This window comes from Notechis scutatus, chromosome 1, assembly GCF_049901735.1.
Source record: "Notechis scutatus isolate UNSWTSFEM ecotype Mainland chromosome 1, rNotScu1.2, whole genome shotgun sequence".
Lineage (NCBI taxonomy): Eukaryota > Metazoa > Chordata > Lepidosauria > Squamata > Elapidae > Notechis > Notechis scutatus.
This window is the reverse complement of record NC_142009.1, coordinates 25,347,612-25,358,912: the sequence shown is the minus strand read 5'-3', so window position 1 is coordinate 25,358,912 and position 11,301 is coordinate 25,347,612. Positions and strand designations below refer to the sequence as shown.

The window sequence follows — 11,301 nt, the reverse complement described above, 5'->3', positions numbered from 1 at the left end:
TCAGAGGCTGGATAGAAGAAGACTAAATCTGTCATTTTGGACATTTATTTTTTTTAATGGAGCTTTAAACATGAAACATAAAAACTAACAAAAGCTTGTTGGAAGAAATATCCTTCTGGGTTCAGTTCCAAGTGGGGAAAAAGACACTGGAAACATGGAGGCTGTTTGGAAGGTTTAATGGTGGACAGGACCACATGGCCTGGAGCTCCAGAGTGAAAAGGAAGGTGAAGGAAGAGATCAAGAAAGAGGTGAGGTGCTGAGAGTGCCTGGGTTTTGTAACCTTTGTTGGGATTTGAATTGAAGCTTGTTTCTAATTGGTTGTCAGACTCCCATGAGGCCATGCAGGGGCAACTCTGTAGGCTATCCTGAGTTCCAGGCTTGGTTGAGCCTTGCTGGATGATGATGCACTGAAAAGGGCTTTTGGCAATTGCTGGAGATCTTTGTTATGTAAAGTAGCCAAACCTCTAAGCATAATCTTTGAAAAATCTTTCAGGACCAGCTCCTTGCCTAACCTATGGTCACAAGCCACAGTCATCCCCATCTTCAAAAAGGAGACCCAAGCCTAGTTGAAAATTACAGACCAATCTCCTTATGCTGCGTCACCTGTAAAGTCATGGAATCAATTATTAACCAATCCATCATCCTCCACTTAGAAACAAACAACCTACTCTCCAATAAACAATTTGGTTTCAGAAAAAAACTATCCTGTAATCTGCAACTCTTATACTGCAAAAACATATGGACGACACAACTCGACCAGGGCAAAGCAATAGACGTAATCTACATAGACTTCTGTAAAGCCTTTGATTCAGTGGTACACGACAAACTACTCCTAAAAATAAAATCCTATGGTATCTCTGGACAACTGTATAACTGGATAGAAGCATTCCTGGCAAACAGACAACAAATGGTCAAAATTGGGAGCGTCCTATCAAATTCTGTACCTGTCAATAGTGGTGTCCCCAAGGCAGTGTTCTAGGACCAACTCTCTTCATACTCTACATAAATGACCTCTGTGATCATATTAAGAGCAATTGCGTTCTTTTCGCTGATGATGTAAAGCTGTTCAATACCACAGACAATACTGCTACCCTACAAAAAGATCTTGACTATGTATCAGAATGGTCAAACAAATGGCAACTTCAAATCTCAACAAATAAATGCTCTGTCTTACATATTGGCAAAAAAATCAGAAAATAAAATACAAGCTGAATAGTCAAGATCTTGTTGATGACCCAAGCTCTGTAAAGGACCTTGGAATACTCACCTCTAATGATCTAAGTGCTAGAGCCCACTGCAACTACATAGCCAAAAAGGCATTAAGAGTTGTTAACCTAATCCTACGTAGCTTTTTCTCTGGTAATATCACACTACTAACCAGAGCATACAAAACATTTGCTAGACCAATACTCGAATACAGTTCATCAGTCTGGAACCCACATTACGTATCTGATATTAGCACAATTGAGAAAGTCCAGAAATATTTCACAAGAAGAGTTCTCCACTCCTCTACTCGTTGTAGAATACCTTATGCCACCAGACTTGAAATTCTAGAACTAGAAAACCTTGAATTACGCCGTGCTTCGGTCTGATTTAAGCATGGTATATAAAATCATACATTGCAATGTCCTACCTGTCAATGAATACTTCAGCTTCAACCATAACAACACAAGAGCACACAATAGATACAAACTCAAAGTTAACCGCACCAAACTTGATTGCAGGAAATACGACTTCAGCAATAGAGTGGTCAATGTCTGGAATACTCTACCCGACTCTGTAGTTTCTTCCCCAAACCCCAAAAATTTAACCTTAGACTGTCTACTATTGACCTCACCCTTTCCTAAGAGGTCTGTAGGGGGCGTGCATAAGCGCACCAACGTGCCTACCGTCCCTGTCCTATTGTTTCTCTTATTCTTCTTTTATTTTTCTTATATGTACCTATTTCATGTATTCACAACTATGTATACACTTATACTTATTATCTTGTAAACAATTGGCAAATCAAATAAATAAAATAAAATAAAAATAAGTATTCTGGCCCAGGCCTTAATGGCCCACCCATTAACAAAGGTGGGCGTGAGTTTCTGCTTCTGAGGTGAGTTTTTTGCTTCTGAGTTTCTACTCTTTTTAGAGGAAATAATTTGCCTTTTTAATATTTCCTAGGATATTTCAATTTTCTAGGAGAGGTGTGGGTGCTAAATTCCTACAAGCTAATATTTAGAATAAAGAAATAAGTCCCAAGGGGGCAGAAAAAAGATTAAAAAATAATTTCTGAAGTATACATGTAAATTAATGGTTACAACATTACTTTCATGTTTTCTATTCTTTCTAGTTAACAAAAATATTCAAATTCATTTTTTTCTGTTTCACACAAAAAGTCAAAAAGAAATTTCCAAATGGCAATAAATTTAATAAAATTGATGTCTTTTCACTGATCAAAGCTGTCAATTTAGCCATCTCAGCAAGTTCCATCATCTTCACCATCCATTCCTCCATTGTGGGTAGTGTCAAGTCATTCCATATAATGTAATAGTCTAATTGCAGTTGTCACATATAAAAATAAAGTTCTGTAACTTTTTTCCAATTTTTTTCAATGTCTCACAAGTAAGCGCACAACGTGCCTACCGTCCCTGTCCTATTGTTTCTCCTATTCTTTTATTTTTCTTATATGTAACCATTTCATGTATTCACAACTATGTATACATTTATACTTATTATCTTGTAAACAATTGGCAAATCAAATAAATAAAATAAATAAATAAATATTAATACTGAAAATCTCCTAAATGAATGTATGTAACTGAATCCATTTTTCACCTTTTTTATAGCATGGTAAAATGTCCCCACATTTCCTGTACAAATTCAATGTAGCTTTTGCATATATATTTTTCCGGTGACATATATTAACATCTTTTTATAAAAATTCTCTTTAGGGTAATAATGTACATTTCAGCCATTTCAGCCATATATTCTCTCATTGTTCTATTTATATGTTGTAACCAAAAAAAATAGTCCATTTTATCATACTTTCACTTGTTCTTCTGTTTCAAATTTCAGCGAACGTGAACGTTATACATTTTAGAAATAACATGTTCATTATTTGTACACAGTTCTGTTTCAAACTCAAGTTTTACAATATTCAAAACCAAAAGTTATTTTATTTACTTTAAATCCTTCTAGTAATTGTATGTAGGAAAACCATTAACAAGTATATCCTTCTAATGTCAAATCTTCTCTTGCATTCTTCTTCAGTAAAATCTAGCATCTCACCATAAGTTAACTACCGGTATTTATGTTTAATTTTAATCCTAACACTTTAATACAATTTGTAACATTCTTCCTCCAAAGATTAGGATAGCCCTGCTGGAAGGCTTTGAAGACCTGTGTTGGGGTCCTGAGTATGTCAAGGGCCTTGTTCCTGCTTATGTTAATACCAATGGATAATAATATCTGTTGGTTGCTATTTGTATTTAATTTGGTTTTTGTATTGTGTTTTAACTGTTTAAATTGTTTTTATGACTATTTGTTGTCCAGACTTACTGAATTGAGACGGCTGCCTAAACAAATGGAATGAGTAAATGAACAAACAAACATAGAGGTTTCTGAGGAAAAAGCAAGATAAAATTTCACATAGCAAAATGGAAGGCATTTTATACCTATCTCGATTATGATTTAAGTGTGCTCATGACATGGTCTCCAATTGACAAAAATGACATTTTAAAAATATTTGTTCAAATACTATCATGAAAATCTTGTCACATTTACATAAAAGTTAAAATGTGTCAACAGCTGCAATTAAAGAATAAAAACTTGTAAGAATAACAAGTTCCCAATTTCTGCATTTTTTTAAAAAATGTGGATGCCAGAGATTGAATTACTGATCAGGCTCATATATTATACAGAATTATAAATTAATTTCCATAAGTACAAAATGTTAAATCACTACTGAGAAGCATCCAACATGCTAAACTAAAACTAAATAACCTATATTATGGCTTAGCCTTAGCACAGGAATAGACTTAATATATCCAAGAACCATGATTTGGGAGTGGTTAGAAGCATTTTATTCTATCATGAGGTTGCCTTGGGAATACTTATGGTACAACAGAAATATATGTGAAGAGCCAGTGGGAATACTTTCATAAAATGCTTCTTTATCTAGCAAATGTGACCATTGCTTAAATAGAGAAAAAGGCTGGATTTTTTTTTTTTTTTAAAAATGCCCTCATGAGGCTAGATATCAGCTTTGACATCACTGTTGCCACGGCAACGCGTCCTAACCGCCTCTGGGAATTTCCCAGAATGCACTGAGATGCGTTGGGAGGGCTTAAAAAAGCCGCCGCCGCCATCTTGGTGAATGGTGCAGTTGCGGTCGGAGTATTGTTTCCGCTACCATGGAGGGCGGTGAGTGGACGCGGGTCCGAGGAAATAACGGGACGGGGAGGTGGGGCTGTCTTTCTCTTTTTCATAGCCCTCTAAACAAATAATTATACCTTTTATATAATTTATATTAATTCAAAAGTCACTCCCATCGTATAAGTTCCTCTGTACAGATAAGTAAATGAAACCAACGTAAAAAGCATGGCGGCTTCCTTGCTCTTGATTCAGAATAGCCTCTTGCTTGAGCGATCGTAAAAGTAAATAGGCGTGTCCTTGAAGGAGGAGGAATTGGCACTAAAATACCCCCAGAAGTTGCAGGCGCTGGGAGAGAACTCTTGCCTTTGTGAATTACATGAGAGCAGCCACCCTCCCATCAGAGAGCCGCCACATCTGTTGCTTCCTAGCAACTCATCATTCCTATGTATGTTGTAGTTCCAGATTTTGAAAGATCAAAACAGATATATAGAAAGTTTGCACATCATCTGTAAAGCAGTTTCTTGGCTGTTCACAGACCTTAAAGACATGCCAAGTGACTGGTACTACTTCCTCTAGTCTAGAATTTATCCCACACATCTCACTAGTGTTTTGGAAATAATACAATCCTTGGTTGTATAAACAAAATAGAATCAAAATCATGTGAACTATTAGTACTGTTTTATAAAGCCTTTGTAAGACCACAGCTGGAATACTGCATCCAGTTTTGGTCACCACATTACAAAAGAGATGTTGGGACTTTGGAAAAAGTGCAGACTAATATGATTAAAGGCCTGAAGACTAAAACATGAAGAATAGTTGCAGGATTTGGGTTTGGCTAGACTAGAGAAAAGAAGGACTAGGGGGGACATGATAGCAGTATTGTAGTATTTGAGAGGCTGCCACACAAAGGAGGGGGTCTATTTTTGAAAGCACCAGAAGGCAGGAAAGAAACAATGGAGGGAAACCAATCAAGGAGAGAAGCAACATGGAATTGAGGAGAAACTTGTGAGGACAATTAAGAGTGGAACAGCTTGCCTTCAGTTGTTGGGGGTGCTTTGTCAGGAGGTTTTTAACAAGAGACTGGATAGTCATTTGTCTGAAATGATATAGGGCAGGGGTGTCAAACTTGCAGCGTCACATCACATGATGTATCGTGACCTTTCCCCCTTTGTTAAACGGGGTGGGCATGGCCTGCATGTGACACATTGGCCTGCGGGCTGCAAGTTTGACACCCCTGGTATAGGGTCTCCTGCTTGAGCAGGGGCTTGGATTAGAAGACCTCCAAGCTCCCTTCCAGCTGTATTCTGATTGATTGATTAATTGAAGTATAGATTGCAAAATTTCTTGACTAAAGCCTATCTTAGGATATGTAGTCTGAAGTTAAATAAGTGACTTTATACAGTAAATAGCTAAAGGAAAACAGCATTGTTTTTATCAGATTACTGAGGAGCTTCCATTATAATAATTTTCCATGCTGGTTTTATGGTATATACCTTTCATTTATTTTGAGTTTATTCAACAGTATAAGCAATATCTGATATGAATAATTCAGATTGACTTACATGTTGACTAGGATTTTCAAATGTTGCTATCAAGAGATATTGTGTATTTTCTGAGACTGATACAGATTAAACCTTAAGAATCCCATTTTTTCAAGTTTTTCTCTTAAGTAGTATAAAAACTACTCATCACCAGGTAATTAATGCATGCAATATATATTGTATAATTCCACACTCCTTTATCTTTATCCCAGATGATACTGGAAATAGACTTCGTTTCCAACTAGAGCTGGAATTTGTGCAATGTCTGGCAAACCCTAATTACCTCAATTGTAAGTATCTAAAATATAATATAGATCAAGATCTCTTTATTGACTTCTTCAATCAGGCATCATGAAATCTAGACAGGAAATTACAATACAAAATGTACAAAATGGAAAACAGTAAAGTATGTAGAAACTAATCAGAAATATATGAATGTGTATTCTTAAATAGACCCAAATTCATAGGCAAAATATTTTAAAGCCAATGTCAAAAGATCGTGGCTCATTGAACCTTGTTTGAGTTGGCTAAAATCTGTATGGTAGATTACAAATGAAAAAGAATGAATCAACAAAATTAAAGGTTAATATTAGAATTGTTTAAATCAGAAAGCTGGACGTTTGGTGAGGACTCGCTGTACTGTTTTGTAATTTTATATTGTGTGCCTTCATTGGAGATTAACAATCTCCTTACAGATTGCTGTGAGGTTATGCAGAGAAAATCTATTTTAAGTAAATTTATTTTTGTATCTTTTAGTTCTTGCCCAGAGAGGATACTTCAAAGACAAAGCATTTGTAAATTATTTAAAATACTTGCTCTATTGGAAGGAACCAGAGTATGCCAAATACCTAAAGTAAGAATTATCATGGTATCCCTTTTGTATTAAAAATATCTGGAGTTCATAACGCATAGCATAAAACTGTATTTTAATGAAACACTTTAGTCCCCTCTTCTTTTATGTAATTGAAAAATAGTATTAACATGCATGTTTGTTTACTAAATATACTAGAAAACTGGCAATTTGCTTCAAATTGTGACTAAAATATTTTTCAATTCCTTTCTACTTGTAGAATTCCTTATTTGTTTTCAAGAGTACTAGTGACTTAGGAAAAGCATTAAAAAGTATCTTATAATATATTCTTGTATTATGAAGGTATCCCCAATGCCTGCATATGTTAGAACTGCTCCAATATGAACATTTTCGTAAGGAACTGGTCAATGCACAGTGTGCAAAATTCATTGATGAGCAACAGATACTCCACTGGCAACACTATTCCCGCAAGCGGATGCGCCTTCAGCAGGCCCTTGCAGAACAGCAGCAGCAGCAACAGCAGAACAGCACTTCTGTCAAGTGAGCCATTAGACGCTACAAAAACTCCTTGCAAGGGCAGAAGGCATCTGTGGATTTAATCTGCGACACTGTTATCTGAAATGTCATGGTGTTAGTAAAACATTGTGGATGTTTCAACAGTTTCAGTTTGGAATTTCAGATTTGCTACAGACTAAACAAATGATTTCTTCAAGATGTAAGAGATTCTTCTCATATCCTTATTTAAAGGTGTAGATGTATTTCCTGATACTGTATAGCAGAAGAGTATTTTGGAACATTTACTGTGAAGTAAAAGTGGCTAAACATTTTTGTTGTATGCTAATTTGTGGGTGTTAGTAAATGGGATTCTGGCTCTCTCTTAATCCATAGAAATTAGCTTTGTTATCTTAGATCCTGTGATTTGGGTGTAAAGCATCAGCAATAACTGCAAAAGGTGGAAAAACTTGTTAACTATAGTTTACAGCATCACTCTTAGCGAGGCGACTTGAGGTTTACTGGGCAGCCACCTTTCATGGATAGTTTAAATAGCTGTCCTATACACTTTAGAGCAGCTGTGTCAAACTCACGTCATCATGTGACATATTGGGACTTTCCCCTTCACTAAACTGGGTGTGATGCATCCAGCCTGTGGGCTGGGAGTTTGACAGCCCTGCTTTAGAGGGTTGGACTAGATGATCCTTGTAATCTCTTCCAACTCTACAATTAAAATAGGTATGTAGCATGCAGTGGAGAATTTCTTGGCTTTTAATCCTTGAATTGTAGATTGATAAGAAAATATATTTTAGAAGATTTCCTGAACCTAACTCAAAGGAGACTTTGGTGAAATAAGCCAGTAACAGTTGGCAAATGGCAACTATTAGACCTGATAGTGATAATTTAAAGATAGATATTTTACATCCAAACTATTGGTAGTCACTTTAGTAATTCCATTTGTTAATTTCAGTGATTTTCTTTTGTGTTTAAAGTCTGCTTTATTATGTCTATTAAGCAAATAGCAGTTATTTTCTTACAACTAGTTACATCAGCATTCTAGTCCTCAGAAAAACCTTTTTCTAAGTCATTTTCTTGATCATTGTAAATGCGTAGAACAATTATACTTTCTCATCGTTGTCCTGGTATTACCTAAGTTTGGAAGTTCACTAAATATAATATATAGCTTCATTACTTAGAATAGTTAATATAAACTATTCTATGAAATGAAGTTATATAATTTACTCTTTGAAAGACATTCAACAGTCTTTATTGCAGTGGATGTTCATTTAAAATGTTTAAAATAGCAAATTACTCCAGAAGACTGAATTCTTTCTAAAATATATTTGCCTTAGACAGTGAAACTAAAGGAATCCAATCTAATCTTGAGTAGATACCCAGTCTCCAGCAAATGGGTTCATATGAACTAGTCGCAGTTTCAATTGATATACAGTCCAGTTTTACAGTGATTTTATTTAAATTTATGGGCTTATAGATTAGTGTTTTATTCACTCCCAGTTTGACATGATTTAATCTAAAAGCATTTCCTCTGCTGATAATAGCTTCAATTACTTAGTCCTCTGTAAACAGCATTCGCACAAGGTTAGATTTAAAGCAATCTTCTTCCACCAGCTTCTGAGGCTGAAACAAAAATTAGGATATGTTACTGTTTTTCCAAGTATAATAGGAGATCCAAGTCCTTTGTAGAAATATTTCCTTCTATATACTGTTGTTATATTGCTAAGTAACATGGCTTATTTTTGGATACATTTTCCCAACTACTCTTTCTAGTTTTTCTAATATTTGCAAAATCCCTTTTTGGCTATCAGCTGGACTTCTAGAAGAAAATTATATCTGCTAAATTACTCAATTACCAGAGATGAGAAATAGTTTATCCATTAAGATACCAATGGCCTGACTTTGTTCAGAAAATAACTCTTTGGACGCTTGTGAGATTTATAGAGGATTAGATCATTTTTTTTGCAAATATAATTTCTTTATAGGTTTGGCATTTTTAGTTGACAGCAGTAAAGCCAGGATTTAAGAATAGAGAAGAAATTTGGCAATTCTGCTAAGTACTACAGGCTTTTAACCACATTGACTCTTTCCAAATTAATTAGAAAATGTATATACTTACAGTTCCATATTTGAGAAGTGTAGGCACACCAGTTAACTTAAGATTCTTCTTGAATTCATTATTGGGATTTTTCCAGCTGTGGAGAAAATAAAATGATTTTATATCTTACAGTATACTTGAATATTGAAAGAAAACCATTTTTGTTAATATTTTGTGTGGAAAAACTCACACAAAATGGAAGCTGTCATATTTGACAGAGTACTGAGAAACGCAAACTTTTGGCAAAAGTAAATTACCCTTAATGTGATGTGATCCAGACAGATGAGTACAATGCACTCAATCATCTTTTCAAACATTGCTGTGTTTCAGAAAAAAAAACCTTTTAGGTGGGGAAAAGCAAGATTTTGCAAATACAGAAGATGACTGCTATGTGTGGAAATCATACGAAAATAAACTGCAGTCAGTTGTACAGTTGCAGTCTTAGATTCAAACAATTAAAGAATAACAGCTGGTTCAGAGTGCAGCTGTATAAAATCTATGGGTATGTATCAGCATCACACTTCCAGATGCTGATCATCAGCTACAAAGCTCTACATGGCATAGGGCCTGGTTATTTTAGGGAGTGCCTTTTTCCAACTTTCTGTAAAATTCAAATGCAACAGAATAGGCATGCTCAGATACCATCTTTTAAGTAGTGCTATCTTATATAGTGTCTTCTTGGTTGGAGTACCTGTTTACAATTGGTTTTTAAATACTCATTCCATTTCTAAATTTTGTGTGCTGGCCAAGTGAGTGGAAAGACCTAGAAATTTATATAATACTTGGCAGATACAACCCATTTTATTGTAAACTACCTAGAATCATGTAAAAGTGAGATGGGAAGCTATATAAATAATCAAATTTCAGAGTTCAAAATGGTAAAGTTCAGCTGATAAGAGCAGATCTGGCAGAAAACAAAGTATAAGCAGGAAATGATTGCAGAGGATCTGATCTAAGTAGTCAAATTGCACTTAAACTAAAGCCAGTATTTCTGCAACTTAGAAGTTCCTTTTTAAGTTTTTTGTTGAGGACATTTTGCACATGGAGATTTTTAAATATCTTTACTACATTGATCCTCATACAACCTGACAACAGACTAAATGTTACTATTGCTTCTATGAACCATATAAGCAATACTTATTTGGTTGGCTGAACCAAAGTAACTCTACCACCTTTCTCAAAATGTCTTACTTACTAGTCTCTGGGTCCTACTTGGCAGTAAATGAATATAGATCCATCTGGCAGGTTTGGGAGTTCAGCTCGTACAATGGGTTCAGCTAGGATTTTTAAAAAAAGGTTTCCAATTAGACCTTTACAGAAGAAACACTAGTAATAAATAGGTCTTATACTGCAACTTTCATCTCCATGCCCGCCTCTCCAACTTGTAGTACCCTCTCCCAGTTTCACTAGAACCTCCATTGAACTGGAACATCCAACACTGGAAGTTTTTAAGAGATTGGACAACCACTTGTTTGGAATGGTATAGTTTCCTGCCTGAGCAGGGGATTGGACTAGAAGACCTCCAAGGTCCCTTCCCACTCTTAAATCTTGTTCTGTGGTTTCCCATTCATGCTAGTTCATATAACAGAGTGATGCCTGTATATGTGCATGGACTAATAGACTTCGCATTTTAAATGCCTCAAAAGATACCAGACAACTTCTCAAGTAACCTTTTAAGGCAGTTCACAAACAACCTTTTACAGAATAAATTAGAAATTAAACCTAAGGAAGACCTTGTTGGTCAAAGCCCTTCAAAGCTTACATCTACGGCATCTGATGGCAGGGAAAAGGCGGTGGAGAAAGCCTTACTTAGAAATGATAGAGACGGCTTACCCTTAACACAATCTGGGCACCAACTAGTACCGCTGGCTGGATCCTTGTCACCGCTAAAATACGCAAATACTTGGCCTTGCTGTTGCTGTTCGCGGGCGACCCGAACGAACTCCTCGTATCCGTGCACAGAGATTTCTTCCCAACCCATGGTG

The 11,301-nt window shown here is 35.8% G+C and overlaps 2 protein-coding genes across 2 annotated transcripts; one reads left to right on the top strand and one right to left on the bottom strand.

Annotated features, from left to right (window-relative positions):
* The first annotated feature begins 4,310 nt into the window (after positions 1–4,310).
* MED31 (mediator complex subunit 31) lies at positions 4,311–7,537 on the top strand. Its single transcript, XM_026671642.2, has 4 exons — positions 4,311–4,407; positions 6,113–6,190; positions 6,657–6,753; positions 7,054–7,537. Exons 1-4 carry the CDS (start codon positions 4,398–4,400, stop codon positions 7,253–7,255), a joined length of 387 nt encoding a protein of 128 aa, XP_026527427.1. The 5' UTR covers positions 4,311–4,397; the 3' UTR covers positions 7,256–7,537.
* Positions 7,538–8,653: 1,116 nt separating this feature from the next.
* On the bottom strand, positions 8,654–11,297 carry TXNDC17 (thioredoxin domain containing 17). The gene is made up of 4 exons (XM_026671643.2): positions 11,150–11,297; positions 10,512–10,593; positions 9,338–9,413; positions 8,654–8,841 (listed from the first exon to the last, which is right to left on the bottom strand). The coding sequence occupies exons 1-4, from the start codon at positions 11,295–11,297 to the stop codon at positions 8,773–8,775; spliced, it is 375 nt and encodes a 124-aa protein (XP_026527428.2). The 3' UTR covers positions 8,654–8,772.
* Between the last annotated feature and the right edge of the window lie 4 nt (positions 11,298–11,301).

Excerpts from the sequence above, each read along its gene's own strand:
- MED31 (XM_026671642.2), top strand. Across the intron at positions 6,191-6,656 it reads AAACCCTAATTACCTCAATT|TTCTTGCCCAGAGAGGATAC; the intron begins GTAAGTATCTAA and ends TGTATCTTTTAG. Across the intron at positions 6,754-7,053 it reads GAGTATGCCAAATACCTAAA|GTATCCCCAATGCCTGCATA; the intron begins GTAAGAATTATC and ends TGTATTATGAAG.
- TXNDC17 (XM_026671643.2), bottom strand. The coding sequence starts at position 11,297 with ATGGGTTGGGAAGAAATCTCTGTGCACGGATACGAGGAGTTCGTTCGG. Across the intron at positions 9,414-10,511 it reads CAAGTAGGACCCAGAGACTA|CTGGAAAAATCCCAATAATG; the intron begins GTAAGTAAGACA and ends TTTTCTCCACAG. Across the intron at positions 8,842-9,337 it reads CACTTCTCAAATATGGAACT|CCTCAGAAGCTGGTGGAAGA; the intron begins GTAAGTATATAC and ends TTTTTGTTTCAG.